The 15,350-nt window shown below is 43.3% G+C and overlaps 1 protein-coding gene across 3 annotated transcripts in view; it reads left to right on the top strand.

The window, feature by feature from the left end:
* The window catches only part of DOCK4 (dedicator of cytokinesis 4), a 444,210-nt gene that overhangs the window by 426,242 nt on the left and 2,618 nt on the right, over window positions 1–15,350 (top strand). The window contains exons 45-53 of one of the 3 annotated variants that reach the window (XM_008569604.1): window positions 2,820–2,939; window positions 3,296–3,417; window positions 3,742–3,862; window positions 4,841–4,922; window positions 5,094–5,203; window positions 6,923–6,995; window positions 8,792–8,905; window positions 11,660–11,721; window positions 15,008–15,336. In XM_008569604.1, coding sequence (XP_008567826.1) covers window positions 2,820–2,939; window positions 3,296–3,417; window positions 3,742–3,862; window positions 4,841–4,922; window positions 5,094–5,203; window positions 6,923–6,995; window positions 8,792–8,905; window positions 11,660–11,721; window positions 15,008–15,336 — 1,133 coding nt within the window. Of the gene's footprint in view, window positions 1–2,819; window positions 2,940–3,295; window positions 3,418–3,741; window positions 3,863–4,840; window positions 4,923–5,093; window positions 5,204–6,922; window positions 6,996–8,791; window positions 8,906–11,659; window positions 11,722–15,004; window positions 15,337–15,350 lie in introns of all 3 variants that reach the window. The other 2 variants (XM_008569598.1, XM_008569607.1) reach the window with 2 other exon arrangements.

Genomic DNA, 15,350 nt, shown 5'->3' with positions numbered 1-15,350 from the left:
TCATCTCTTAGAACATTCTTTGAATGTTCTCTCCCTAAGTACTTGCTATAAGCTTCATGCTGACTTTCCACTCAAAATTTTGTGCTCAAATAAGTTCAGTCCTTGTTTGAGATAAACTAAAATAGATAACTCAAAATAAATGAATGGGTGTATGAATGAATGAGTTTGTTGCTGAAATGTGGTAATAGTGGGCAATCAATAGACTTTGTTTTGAAACAGTATCATGTTTCACGCACTAAGCCTATAGATTATATGATATTGGGTGGAGTGAGATACAACTCAACATTTTCTACTCTAAAGAACATAGTTCATTTTTGTTATCTTGGTACCATCAAGTATGAAGAACTTGAGAGAATAATCTGTTGCCTGCTGTGTCCCTGTTGATAGCTCTTAGCCTGAAAATGGTTGAAAACCTCTGTGCTAGGAGACATTATGGTTGGAAGGCTGGGTTAAGTAGGAAATAAAAACATTTTATTTCCGTGAAAAGTGGAATATGTATGATGAAATGTGACAGAAGCATCTCTTCCCACTTGATAATACCAAATTAATAAATAAAGCATGCTCTGTTGGATTAGAAAGGGAGGTTGTGTCTGATTGTAGTCCATATGTTATGCTCTGTAGGCTTAGGTCACAAAACCCAATACTGGGATTGGGGGTGGGGGGAGGGAGCAGTAGCCATGGCTGGAGTAGGGTTGGTTGTATGGCTTCTGGAAAAGAGAGAGGAGTTGTTTGAAGTTGACCTACAAGGAAATAGAGGATAAGTTCCCAGTGTGACCCTGGGTGTGATGTAGACACGAGAAGTAAGCAGTTTAGATCATCCAATACTTGGGATTATGGAATGACTTTAACCTTTGTTGGTTTTTAAAAATTTGTGTTTTGTCAGAGCACAGTCTCCTGTGAGTGGTTTGCTTCACCCCAGGACTGTATCTGCTGTATTCAGCCTGACTGAATTCTCTCCCCAGAATTAAAATGGTAGCTTAGGGCCAAGAAGCCCCTCAGGAAAAATAAGCCAAGGAGCCTTTATTTCTTCTACTTCCTGCCTGATTATGTTCCAGGGACTTTGTGGAAAGAGCCATGGCCTATGAAACATGAGATCTCTGTCATGTCATTTGACAAGAGGTGCAGATGACTGTCATGTTACCATGGGCGAGTCACATCATCTTTGTGGGACTGTCAAGTCAGGGGTTGGGCTAGAGCGGGCACCATCCTTCTCTGGACTTCTGCAAACAGCTGAGATAACCTGTCAGATAGACAGGGAGATGCAGTGCCACGCTGCTCCTTCTAGGAGGCGCTTGCTGCCTCAGCTGCTGGACAGGTGGCTCTTGACAGGCACTTCCAGCTGTCAGGTCCATCCCTGAGGGATTGCCTCAGCTGCAGTCAGCCACCTGGCCCAAGTTCACTACCTTCTCAATGTGCCACATTCAAGACTGAGGAAAAGCTATAAAGCCCAGCCATTTGGGCCCAACACAGGACGAGTCTGACAGACCATTACGGCTCCAGAGGTCCGCTGGGTTTGGCACAGGCAGACAGGACTGCCATGCAACTCAACTTCCTTTTTTTTTTCAAGTCTTGCTTCTGCCCCTCCCTCCCACAGCCCACAATCCGCAGGTACTCCCCAGTAAACCTCCAGGTGTGCATGTCAGGTCTACTTCCCAGAAAACCCAACTTTCAGCATTATCTGAACAAGAGGGTGGTTGCCTAGCAGCTGGGGGTTAAAAAAGAGAAAACTGGTGGTTCCTACCTTGAGGCTCAATTCCTATGTTCCTCCCATCTCCGCATCACCGAAGTCAACCTTTCCCTTTAAGGCCTCAGACATACCCTCCACTGCAACTATTCCTTTCAACGGTGTTCTTGAGATTTTTTCAGGGTCTTTTTCTCTTTATGCAAAGTGCTGGCAGTGGGTGAGCGTCCAGAGCAGGAGGTGCTATAGTCCTGTCCCTTAGGAAAGGTGCTGGATGCTCTCACCCACCAGGCTCAATCCCATTTGACCTAAGCTTTCAACCTAGAATCTTCATAAGTTGCACAGATAAAGATCTTGTAGTGCTGTGGGATTGTTTTCCTCCCAGCCTATGGAATTTGTTCTTTTAACCACTTTAGCGCAGGGGCATTTTTAAAATGTACAAGACAGCTGCTACTAAAATCAAAGGCACTGTTGAAATGTGAATGTTTATGTCCATCTCTTTTTTGGGTCCTCACAGCAAGAAAACTTTTAAAGTAGGAACTGCTTCCTTGTTGCATTATAAGTAAGAGAACAAGAGGAGTATTTTTAAACAAAAACAAGAAGCATAGCAACTGTTGGAGAATTCCTGTTCATTTTTTCCTTCCTACCTGACAGATTTTGAAAATCTGCAGAAGGGGTGGATTGGCACAGAAGAGGCAGATGGAATAGAGAAGGGTGCCATGGGAGAGAGGGCGCCATCCAAGGAAGAGATCCCTAGGGAGAATCACTTGACCCTCTCAACAAGGAGAAGCTCCTGTCCCCATTCCCTGCCCCATCCTAGGAAGGACTAGAAGCGGCCACAGGGATGTGTAACTGTTAAGAAGGGTTGTAATTACAGGTCTAAAATACATGGGAAAGAAGCTTGAGGTAGTAGGAAAATCAAGTCTTTGGAATCAGGCAGACATAAGTTCAAATCCCCTTTTGTCTTTTACTACAGGCAGGGCTTTTCTCATTCTCGGTGTCCTCACCTGGAAAGTGACAATGATTGTTCCTGTGTTGTTGGGTCCAGAGGATTAGCAATAATGCACAGTGGTTGGTCCATAGCAGGCACAGTGAGAGGGAGTCACTGATGTGGGTTGTTTCTTATGTTGTTATCAAGGCACAGATTCTGGAATTTGGTTTGGCCGTGCATGAGAAGTTTGTACCTCAAGATATGAGACCACTTCACAAAAAGCTAGTCGACCAGTTCTTCGTGATGAAGTCAAGCTTAGGGATACAGGTACGTACACTAAGTGTCCATGGTGGGGCAGTCTGACCACTGCTATTTGCTTTTTGTTAGAAGGACAATGAAGTGTCCAATAGTGACATCTTTTGGCTTTTCTACCAAACTGCACCATTTTACCAGGGAACCTTCAAATATTATATGCATTGTCTACTGCTTGCCATGCTTACATGCTTTTATAAAAACAAAAATGTAAGCAAGGGAAAGCTTAGTAATACTGGAACTTACGTTAATAGGCCCCTATGTTAAAATTTCATAACAATTAGAAAATAGATCTAGTATACTAAAATGTCTCATAAATTATTTTGCCATGTCATTACTGTTCTAAAATATTTTCTCTACCGTATCTTTAGGAGTTCTCTGCTTGTATGCAAGCCAGTCCTGTCCATTTTCCTAATGGAAGCCCCCGTGTGTGCAGAAACTCAGCACCTGCCTCTATGAGCCCAGATGGCACCCGGGTAATTCCTAGACGCAGGTAAGGCATATTTCGAATTATCTTACAGCTTGGCATCCCCACAAGATGATCTGGAATGATTCTCTCATTCTTTATGGCACAATTTGTCAAACCCGCTATTTCTTAATGAAATAATTAACCCACAAGGCAGCTGCAGACATCTGCCACTGGTAAAATAGCAACAGCATGAGAAATAAATAAACTCGAACATTTGATTATATTGAGGCAAACAGGAGACAACAAAACCGGGTGGTTTTCCCTGCCCTTTGGTTTTATACCATGCCAGCATGCTATAAAGAACAATTCAGAGACTGAGTTAACAACCATTTTTTTTCCCCACAACAGCCCATTAAGTTACCCAGCTGTCAACCGATATTCTTCCTCCTCACTGTCCTCACAAGCTTCTGCTGAAGTAAGCAATATTACAGGGCAATCAGAAAGCTCTGATGAAGTCTTTAACATGCAGGTACTTGATTAGCTTTTTGTCTGGTCGTGTTTATTCCTTTTCTGTCTCAATCCTGAGAGTTCTGTTCATTCTGCTGTGCTGATGAACAGACCTACGAGCAAGAACTTCACTTAAGGACAAACACTCATTGCTTTACTGGACTGTAGAATCAACAAAGATGTTTCTCTCAAAAGTGCCCCCATCACTCTAAGAAGACACAAGCAAGCAATGGGAACGCCCAGGCAAGCTGCGCAGGGGTCATCTCGGACACCTGCCTCTGGTTTGCTTCTCCAGTCCAGGACCTTGGAGCAGGTCGCCACACACTAGCTGCCTCTTAGTATTTCTCAGTGGCTTTTTTTCTTTAAGAAGACGTGGTTTGGGGATCCATTATAAAATTCTCCCTATTTATGTACATGTTGGAAAGTTGCCGTAAGAAGTAGTTGTTTTACAAAAGAAAAAAAATGTAGTTTTTTAGGGATTTTAGAGCCAGTGTAACTCTTGAAGTAAAACATTTTATGTAGACACTGCTAATGTGGCATTTATGATAGTTCAGTAAGACTAAGCTGTCTTTGAGGAAGGGGTAGAGCACACTGATATTTCTAAATTCAGGCTTTGAATACATTTTCGAAGATAATGAGAAGGCACATTCTATGCCTTTTAGAAGCACCCACCTATTTATGTGCCCTAGGCTGGAAGTCATTCCGCTTTTACTTTAGTCAGGGAATGCACTACTAACTGGTACGAAGTCAACAGATTGTAGCTGAAACTAATGTGCATGCGTTCCTTAGGCAGCAGTCAAATTCTGGGATTCTTGATTAATTCAGACAGGCCTCCTATCCGTCTTAGTAAGAGTTTCTATATTTCTAAATGGCCTTTTTATTCTTTTTTTCTTGCTTGCTTGCTAATTTGAAAAAAAATTTTTTGATTTTGTTTCAAATGTGTCTGTAATGTGAAGCCTCTGTAAACAGTATATGATAACAGCTCTCTATGTATTTCCAGCCAAGTCCATCTACCTCAAGCTTGAGTTCTACTCACTCTGCTTCACCCAATGTGACAAGTTCTGCTCCATCAAGTGCCAGAGGTCAGTGCCAGAGTGTGTGGGAGACTAAGGGTGCCCAGAGAACCTTCCAGCCCCCGGGAACCGTGGCTTCAGTTTCCTAAACTATGGCCAGCAGCTGCAACTCTCAGGCTGTCTCCTCCGAGCGGGCCCAGTGCCACCACCACACTGATGATTATTTCTTTCTCTTCCCAGCTTCTCCTTTGTTGTCTGACAAACACAAACATTCCAGAGAAAACTCTTGCCTGTCCCCAAGAGAGAGACCATGCAGTGCCATCTATCCAACACCTGTGGAGCCGTCTCAGGTACTCCTTGTGGGATGCAGAAACCAGAAAACAAGGAAATGTCTGGAATTGAATTGCTTTACATATCTCTGCAGAAATACACTGTAGCTGCCAAAAGCAACCAGATAGGCAGTGCCGGGCCACAGGTCCAGCTGGTGAAGAGTGCTCCTCTGTTCTCTGCCCACTGTTAGACATTTCTGTCTCATCCGTATTTCTGATAGGGATACACGGGTTGTTGCTGAGCAGTAAAGCTGAAAAGGAGATGGGAAATGATTTTACTCTCCTTGATATGACTCCATGCTTCGTTGCTGCCACTTAAATGTATTGTCTGTGTGTGCGTTTGCATGCATATGTAGCAGAATTCTGGAGGAACTTCTTACATTCACAAAACAACCTTGCGGAAAAGCGTGCTGCAGCCCAGCAGTCTTTGTTCTTGCCTGTACCTATGTAAGAGAGCTGCAGTCGATTCCTTTCTGAGGTACCCAAGAGTGCAGGAGCAATCTCTGTTTGCCTTTGCCATTCTTCTTTAATGCATTGAGGGAAAAGGAATTGAGTCCTCAGGCTGTCCTTGTACTCCACACAGGAGTAAGGGCATGTGGCCCTCACCTCCCACCTGAACTTGGCTTTGAAGTGAGCCAGTTTAGTATGAGGAAGGGCAGGGCCTTGGGCTTGGCCCTCGAGCACTTCAAGGGTTTTGAAGGGTGGTTTCAAAGTTGAAGATTCTTGTGGAGCCGTGAATTTTACAAATTATTTGTGAATAATTTAGGAGCAGTGAAAAATAGTTCTTTCTGTGCCAGCTAATTTCTCTGTTTTTCTACACTATCCTGGCAGATGCCTGTAGCCACATCTGGAAGTGGATGAGAGTGAGTGGGATTTGGCCTGATTGGTTTATCTTTGCTGATTGTGTGATCTTCCCGAAAGTCCCAGGATACCTCCTTGTGTAACACCGATGTCTTGCAGAAATTACATCTAATTGTGTTTGGCTGGACCGGCTAACCAGTTTTATTTCCCTTTGTCATTTGATGTTGCAAAGGAATTTCACAGTTTGTTCCATCAGCTACAGGAGAACATGTTGCCAGCATGGGGAACTCTGCAAGCTTCCCCTGATTAGCCTCCTGAGTTTTCTGCTTTCAGTAAAACTCGAAGCCACATGTATGTTGCCAAAATATCAACAATACATACACATTGTTGTAGTCCATCTACTTGTAAGGGCGTGGCACTTTTTCTTTTAATGTTAGGTAGAACCATGTAAAACTGACATTTTTGTAGGTTTAAAATTGTAGGATATTAACCATTTCATCTGTTTTTTACCTAATGTAGGATTTAAAATGTGAAGGGGTGAAAGTTCATTCACTAGAAAATGTTTGAGCTAATATTTTTCCTTTAGTTCTTATTTGCATTTCCTATTGCCAGTCTAGCATTGGTATTCATAAAGAACACTATAGCTTAACTTCCATTCACTATTTATTTTTTCCCTGCATTTTAATATGAACAGTTATTTACCATTTATATTTAAAATCTGATACAAACTTTTCAAAGTGTGTTTTCTTTCTTAAAACCTAAGGCTCTTCTTCCCTTTTCACCTTAAATATAATTGAATACTTTGTTCCTAGGCTCATCATACCATACACAAATGACTTTGAACAAAAAGTTTCAGTAAGGAAATAATCATCTCATTTTCTCAAAGGTCTCACGTGTCAGCATATTGCATCATAAAAATAGACTCTCGTCCCTTTCCAGAGGCTGCTGTTTAATCATATTGGAGATGGGGCCTTGCCACGCAGTGACCCAAATCTTTCTGCACCTGAGAAAGGTGGGTGTGAAGCCATCCCTTTCTTCAGCCCGGGAATGCATAGGGGTTTGTCTTGTCCTCATTTTCTCCAGTCTTCCGTGTGTCTGTGTAGAAGGCAGTGCTCCAGATCTTTAATGATTAGAACTAGTTTGCTCTTTAGGGGATTAATGAAAGACAGCTATTCATGATCCGTTCTTCAAAAACTGTTTTCTTCTAAGATTTAACAGCAGAATCTGAGCCATTTACGAACTCCTCTGTTTAATAGCCTTTTGTTGTCATTCAGTGAGTCACTGAGGCAGTGCTTGCTGTTCCTGAAGCTGCCAATTAGGCTCTTTGTTCAGTACAAAGAAAATAGCAACTTCGCAGATTGATTCTGTGGCCCCATCCTTTGTCTCCCTCACAAAGCTCATTCAGCCAGCTCATCTGTTGTTGGTGGTGACTCAGATACAGCTCTTGTACAATTAAATACTATTTAGGAACTCCAACCCAGTGCATAATGGAGTGTGCCCTGCCTCAAGGTCACACACACAAAAATGAGAACCAAACACATGTGTAGCAGCAAATGGCCAATTAGCTTCAGTCTGTACAACCGGGCAGATGATGAAGAGCAGATTAAATGTGACTTCCTCAACTAAAGGGAGGGGGTGCAGCAAGTCACCCATTCGCCTCTCTCAGGGTCAAGCCTCAAAAATAAGAGCGGTCCCCCAAGCCAATGATTCAAGAGTCACTAATGAGATGTCCCAGTAAAGTGCACTTTAATTGCCCTCATTAAGAACTAGATTGTATTGTCATTTCGGTACACTGATACATTGACATTAAAACTTTCCTTGGGAGATGGAAAATAGGTAGGGCTTAGCCAAAATTATTTTAAAACACAAATTTAGCTTTAATGTTACAAGTCAAGCATTGATCTTTGTCAGCAGAATTTAGAAATGTGGTATTTTCCTCACCCCTTCTCCCAAAGAAAACCACAAAGCAAATTTTAAAAGAACAGAGAAAAAGTAATTTTTTTAAAAAAAGAGTGGTAATTCCATCCCATTCAATGGAAGTAGTAATTTAAAGAGTGGTAACATGTTCAGCATGTCCACGAGATGGCAGTGTCTGTACAGGGAGTAAGCTACTGGAACTAAGACTTGATTGCGTATCAACTATTTTGAATTTTGTGTCTCCTGTCCTTGTTTCTAACAGGGTTGCTCCATATTTCTGCATCTTACCGAAGCATGGAGCAGACAGATTACAAAACAAGAATGATACTGTCAGGATTCCAAATTATTTTTTTTTAAGGACATACTTCAGTGTAACCTGCTGATTTCAGGAACAAGTCCTTTCCTCAAAGAGTTGGCCAATGAGACAGTGTGGCGTGGCTGTTCTTCACCAATAGTTCTGCCAAACAGTTGAAATATTAACATGTCATTGCCATCTCCCTTTTTGGGTGCCACTTGTCTAGAGATTTCCACTAAAAGCCAGGTTTTACAATTGTCTAGTGACTGCATTTTAATCTGTATCCAGCACCTAAACACATTTGTAATTCTCAACAAATTTCTGCACTCTGGTGTAGAGATTTGCAGTTCTATTTGACAGCTATAGGGAAATGAAGAGACATGCTACCACCCAGTTAAATGTCAAGTATAACTGTTAGGTAGCCAATTAAATAAGGGTTTAGAATTAGGAGGTTTCCTGTGGGTTTTTTTTTTTTTTTTTCCCCTCTTTTAAATCCAGTTGATTTTTTTCATTCTGGATTATTCTTACTTCTAAGATTTCAAGTGTTTGAAGGACAAAGCTGGACCATGTATTTTAGCTGTGTTATTCCCTTCCAGCTGTGAATCCCACTCCTAGCAGCTGGAGCCTGGACAGTGGGAAGGAAGCCAAGAACATGTCGGATAGTGGGAAACTTATCTCTCCCCCTGTCCCTCCAAGACCCACACAGACTGGTGGGTATTTGAAGCATTTGAACAATCACTTTTATAAGATAACTTTTATTGACTACTCCAACTTGTCCTGAATTCCTCAGAGAAAGGTAGGCATTTGGTTTCAGAGGTAAAACCTTAGTGGCTGCCTAATTTGTTATGGTGTTCTCCTGCTTTCCCGGACTTCTGTTCTGCGGAGTCCAACGGTGGCCCATTCCTCCGACTGGTTTTGTAGGGTGCTGTCCTCCAAGCACCATCCTCAGAATTTGGGGAGGTACCCAAACCTTGCTAGACCACTAGCATTTTCTCTGTTCTTCGCTTCAGCCACCGTATTCTTACCAGCCTCTGCTAACTCAGCCACTTTCTTCAACCTTATTCAGGACTGACACCAAGGGTTCAGGTTGTCCCTAAGCAGGAACTAACCGTAACTCTGATAGGCTCGTGGGGAATAACTAACCTTGCATCCGTGGTATTCAAGGGCTGTATTTCTCAAAGGGTTGGTTCTAGACCCTGCATCCCATCGGGTGATGGATGAAGAAGGAAATCCTCAGGCCTAACCTCAGACCTACTGAATCAGAGTTTTAGTATTTCTGGGATAAGGCCCTATAACCTATATTTTTACCAGAACTTTCCAGGTGATTCTTCTCACTAAATTTTCAGAACCACTGAAAATAGTTCTTAAGAAACTTCCTTTGTGAGTTTATAGCAGTAACAGGCCCCCTTTCCTCCTGGACAAACCATGTGCTTGGTGACCTACAGAGGGGACAGTTTTTAAGAGGGGCCCACCCTACTTTACTGACTCTGCTTGTTCTGGTGATGGGGAGAGGCTTTCCAGCACTTACCTATATCTAGAGTAGCTTTGAAGCTTTACAGTACAACTGGCCTAAAAAGAAAAAATATGACTATTTCCTTCATGGATTTTTTCAGGATTGATGAGTCATGTTTCATTTGCTATATTCTAGCATCTCATTCTTCTGTTTTACTAAGAAAAGAAAGCTGACTTTACCTGTTTTTAAAATAAACTATGAGCTACCCAGTTCTATATTTGTCAAAGCTAAAAGTCAAGTCACCAATGATTTCTGAAAAGCACATGAGATCTTTCAACAAAAGAAGTAACTTTAAGCTTACTAATCATCTGCATTAGTGTATCAGTGTGACTACGAAGATTAAGACTCATCAACCAAATTATTTGTAATTTTATTCATGATGTACATACTCATATATTCAGGCAGTCTCCAATGTAAACCAGGTTGTGTCCCCAAAGTTGGGAACTTGAAAAGCATTTCTTAAGGAACAATAATTTTGATGGTAGTTAGGTTCCTAGGCCAGTTCCAACCTGAAGTCAAGGATTCTGATGTAACTATTTTAGATCTCTGTGGGAAAATGCCTTTCCAGAGAAATATCTCTGTGACTATGCACTGGATGCTGGGGCTGCCGGGGTGGTGTCAGTGACTTCTTGAGTCAAAAGGGAGGGGGTCCCAAGGAACAGGAAACCATGACTTCTGCCACAGCAATGGCAGAAGTATAGTTCCCAGTCAGGATTGGCTTCTCTGTACATACATGATTTTCTTACCTAACCAGCACCCACGGTTGATCGGACAGGAGACCTAACGGGTTAGAATGTGACCTGTGCTGACAGCATGCCCCAGCATGCAGGTTGAGGCTGCACACCCCCACAGTGTGGTAGTGGGCCACCCTTCCTGACCCCTTAGGACGCAGAGCATGCAGGGGACCTTACCTCTCACAAGTTAACTTGGCAGGGCTGCCATCCCTTCTGCACTGATTGCTCTCGTGGTCTGTCCTTATGTCATCATCTGTGGTTACTGTTGTGGGGCTCTGTAACTGTCTGTCTTTCTTACTTTCAGCCTTTCTGTGGTTTCTTGTGAGTTACAAACCTCACTATGACAGCTGGGAGAGTGGCAGCTAATCACAGAGCAATATACCCTGAATTCACTGAAACCTCTCCATGTGGAATTGGGAAATGTGGCTTACCCTCACCCTATTGACTGTGTCACAGCCAGCTTTTACTGTCCGCAGTTATGCTTTAGAGAGCTGGGTTATCCACAAGCACACACGCAGGAGCAGTGCCATCTCACACCTGCTGTGTGTCAGGGGTAGAACTTGAAAGTCTAGTGGGAGAAACAAAGAGATCGCTCTGCTTTGCCATGATGATGAAACCCACAGTACCACCCCCCGGGTGACAAAGGGAAGACCTGAGACAGGCATTAGGGGGACAAAAGGAAAACTTCATTTCTTGCATGGACATGACCAAGGGTTTTCTGTTTGGGGAGATTAGGGGGGTTAAAGGGGCTGCTGACTAAATATATTCCCATGGACCGACTCCAACCTGTCTGGGTGGCCTTGGTCTTCCCATTGCTGCTCAGGCCAAAGTCAGCAGCTGTTTCCCGAGGACTGCTCCCTGTCACCTCACGCCTAAAAGCACCTTATGACATGACAGATCAAACGGTGGAGACACATCTGGACTTTGGGGAAATGGAAAGGACATCAGACCAGTTTGGAGCCCTGTCCCTTTGGTGAAAATATCATCTATGCACTGGCAGTTTTTCACTGTTGTCCCATGTCTTTGTAATGCCATCTTTTACAAAGACGTTGTTTTGGACAGGCACCATTTAAGTTTCTCCCCCATCCCCGCCCCCTCTCTCCCTTGCTGAGAAGGTCCTTATGCACCGGACCGTCTTGTCTGGGTTTGTAACACAGGGGGCATTTGCAGACAGTCAACCATCTTAGTTGAAATGTTCTCTCTCTCTCCATGTACAGCTTCACCAGCAAGACACACGACGTCAGTATCCCCCTCACCTGCTGGGCGATCTCCATTAAAGGTACAGGCCCTTCTTTAGGCTGTGGCTAGAAACTGGCCCAAATTTTCTTTTTTTTTTTTTCCACTAAGACTCATCCCAGGTACATCAAGAGCTGCTTTCATTTGCACAGACGAGGCAAAGAACATATAAAGAAGGGGTTGGGGAAGATGGTTGTAAGAAAACAACACTGGACATTCCCTTTGGGGAGCCTCCCCCATGAACACAGCCATTTGTTTTCAGATTATTAGCCTCACCCTCCAAATGGTGGCAATGAAAACTTACAGAGTCAGTATATGTACCAAGTTAGGAAAGAACTATGATCCCAGCATACCTCCTAGGACATTTTCAGCCTGGTCTTTTGGTTTAAGGCACAACAAATACACACACAACACACACACACACACACTCTTAAATTATAAGATTTGTTGGTGATAAATTTTAAGTTTGTGTGTTTGTGTGTATGTGTTTGGCTGAACTGAAAAATAATCAAGATCTACTAAATATTCTCCTGTGTCTTTTTGCCTTTAACATCAGTCTCATCCGTTGTGATAAAGCCAATCCCAACATTCCCTCTTTTAATATTTTATACCAAGGATCTCATTTACATTAGAAATACATACTTGATCATGAAGAGCAAGGCAGTAAAATGGATAGAAAAATTTCTGGGGAACAAACTGGAAAGCTTTAAAGGTCAGATGTTTGAGTTGGTATGTAGAGGTAGGCTATTTAATATTTCTAAGTGTACATAATCCCTCATGAAGATAAAGAAAAATATCTAGTGTCTATCCAAATTGAATCAGGCTGCTTGCAGGGATTGTCAGTACTTATGAAAGGTTGGTGTTCAGAGCTGCTGCACCAGAGGCAAATAGGAGGTTGAAGTAAATGTTGAAAGAATGATTTTGTACCTGAGCGACTTAGGATGTACACGCTCCATGTCCTTTTGTTGATGAGATAGCAATAGCTAATGTGAAAAAGACAAATTACTCTCTACAAACACATAGGGCAGGTTGTGATCCGATGCATCCATGGTGCTAAGAATAGTTGCTGACAGAAATTGAGAATCTGGAAAACAAAAATTTTTTTTAAATGGAGAGAATTACAAAGAAGCATGTTTTCATTTGCATTTGTAAAATTTCTAATGGAGAAATTTGCTGGTGAGTGCAAATTTTTTGCTAGTTTTGTTGTCATTCTGCAGTGACATGCATGTGACTGCATTTGCTCTGGAAGCTGTAGCCTGTCATCTTCATGTGATGGGAAGGAAAGCAACATGGCTTTTCCACACCCTTCCAGTTACTCATTAAGAGCTCCCACATGTTGCTATGGAATTATTGTCTGTGGCTTTCAACTTGATTTTGCAAAGTAGTAAGACAATAACGAGTATTAGAGATTAATTCTTAAAAAATAAAGAAAACCCAACAGCTGAAAATGTTCAAGTAGCTACTAAATAGTTCTGGTTAGCAAGATGGTGTATAATCTCCTTCTGTAGGCCTGCATATATTTTTACTGGCCATACGCAGTCTTGTAGCCATGTCTTTACAAATGGGGTTTGAAGGAAGAGAAAATAGATCGAATGCTTGTGTCGTAACTCCCAGGTTACATTAGGGGGCACAGTGCTACCGAGTTACTAGCTTTGCTCTATTTAGAATGCAGTTTGTTGCTTTAACTGATAAGAGTTTGGTAGGTTTTTCTCAGCAATTAAATGATGGGGTTAACCCTATAGAGAAGACTGAGCTTGCCTGTCTTATTATGAATTTGGAGTCTAATTTTTGACAAAGACAGCAGTGAATGTGGATCTCTTAATCAGCCTTGCTTGATTTTAGGCTCCTACTAAATGAAAGGAAGGATTTGTGTCTGCCAGCATTATTTTGTTTAGAAAGAGAGACCAAGGTAAAATTAATCTAGGGTAGCATTTCTCAAAGTGTGTTCTATGGAACATTATTTTTATAGGACATTATATGATAAGTGAAAAACTGGTCTATGGTCAAATGAGTTTAGAAAACACTGGGCTGAACAAAATTATTCAGGTTTTGGTAATATAAGACTTGAACATACTCTTTGAATGTACACAAGGAGTATATAGAATGCAGCATTTCCCAGTGGAACCCTCTTTTTACAGAGCATCTCTTAGGACTTATTTTCCTTAGGACACCAGTTGGGAAAGCTGCAGATTCACATGCAGAATGGGGCCAGACAGCTAGCATAAGTGAGTGAAGGAGGCTGGGTGGAACACCGTGCAGGGTAGCGAAGACTCTGATAAACTGAAGAATTCGTGCCCCATCTAAAGAGAACGGCCCCTGCTCAGCTTTAAAAGACTGTCTCCGTTAAGAGAATGTGTACCATTGTTGCCAGAATTTCCAATTCTTTATGAAAGGCCATAAATCTGGAGATTTATGGGAAATTTTCCTATTTTAAAAAATAGCAACTAAATCAGGTTTTTTGAAAACACTGCAGATGAAACAGCTCACATCTCAGGCTAGAGCCCAAGGGCTGCAAATTTGCGGCTTCAGCTCAGGAGTCTGGAGCGAGGGCAGAAGAACCAAGTGCAGGACTGTGTGTGCCTCTCGCTCCTCCTCCTGAGGTGTCTGGTGGGAAGAGTGTACCACCCACCTGTCCTCACCCTGTGTCCTGTCCTGCAGTTATGAGCTCATGCCTGGCTAAGCTACAAACGTGAAATGGCACCCCCAAAGCTTTTTTTTTTTTTTCCTACTAGTTCTCTCTCTTTCAAATTACAGGACTAATTACATGCCTCCAAATTCTCTACTGATTCCTTTTATCATCTTTCTATCCTGAAAATGATAAGGAGTAAAGCAGGCAGTGAGGTGAACTCAATGAATGGTGGGCCTGGCAGATTGTGACAACACACAAATAAGAGTCTGAATGTTTGTATTAATCCACTAGGGCTGCCATAGAGTGAGCGGCTTAAACAACAGAAACTTATTTCCTCACAATTCTGGAGGCTGGGAAGTCCAACCTCAAGGTGCCGGCAAGGTTGGTTTCTCCTGAGACCTCTCTCCTTGGCTTGTCCTCACATGGTCTTTTCTCCATGTGTCTGCAACCCTGGTGCCACCTGCCACCCCCCACCCCCCATGTGTCCAAATTCCTCTTCTTATAAGGAAACCAGTCAGATTGGATTAGGGTCCATCCACCCTTAAAGGCTCTGTCTCCAGATGCAGCCACCTTCCGAGGTACTGGGGGACTGGGGCTCCAACGTGTGAATGGGGGTGGGGGGACACACACTTGGGCCCGCCCACCCGTGTTCTGACCGTCTGCTGCATGTCCCCTCCCGTTTCTCTGTCCTCCCCAGCAGCAGGGTTCCGTGCAGTCCTTCACCCCCTCTCCCGTGGACTACCACTCTCCAGGGCTGACCTCCAACTCCCCCGTTTTGTCGGGCAGCTACAGCAGCGGCATCTCTTCCCTCAGCCGGTGTAGCATGTCGGAAACCTCAGGCTTTGAGAATCAGGTGAATGAACAGGCGGCGCCCGTGTCGGTGTCGGTGTCGCTGTCGCTGTCGGGCTACGGCGGGCAGGAGGAGCCGGCGCGCAAGGACAGCAAGACGCCGCCGCCCTACAGCGTGTACGAGCGGACTCTGCGGCGCCCCGGCCCGCTGCCTCACAGCCTCTCCATCCCCGCCGCCGCCGAGCCCCCCGCCC

The sequence above is a fragment of the Galeopterus variegatus genome, unplaced genomic scaffold (assembly GCF_000696425.1).
Source record: "Galeopterus variegatus unplaced genomic scaffold, G_variegatus-3.0.2 Scaffold27, whole genome shotgun sequence".
In the NCBI taxonomy this organism is placed as follows: Eukaryota; Metazoa; Chordata; class Mammalia; order Dermoptera; family Cynocephalidae; genus Galeopterus; species Galeopterus variegatus.
The sequence above is the reverse complement of the archived record's forward strand: the minus strand, read 5'-3'. Positions and strand labels throughout refer to the sequence as shown.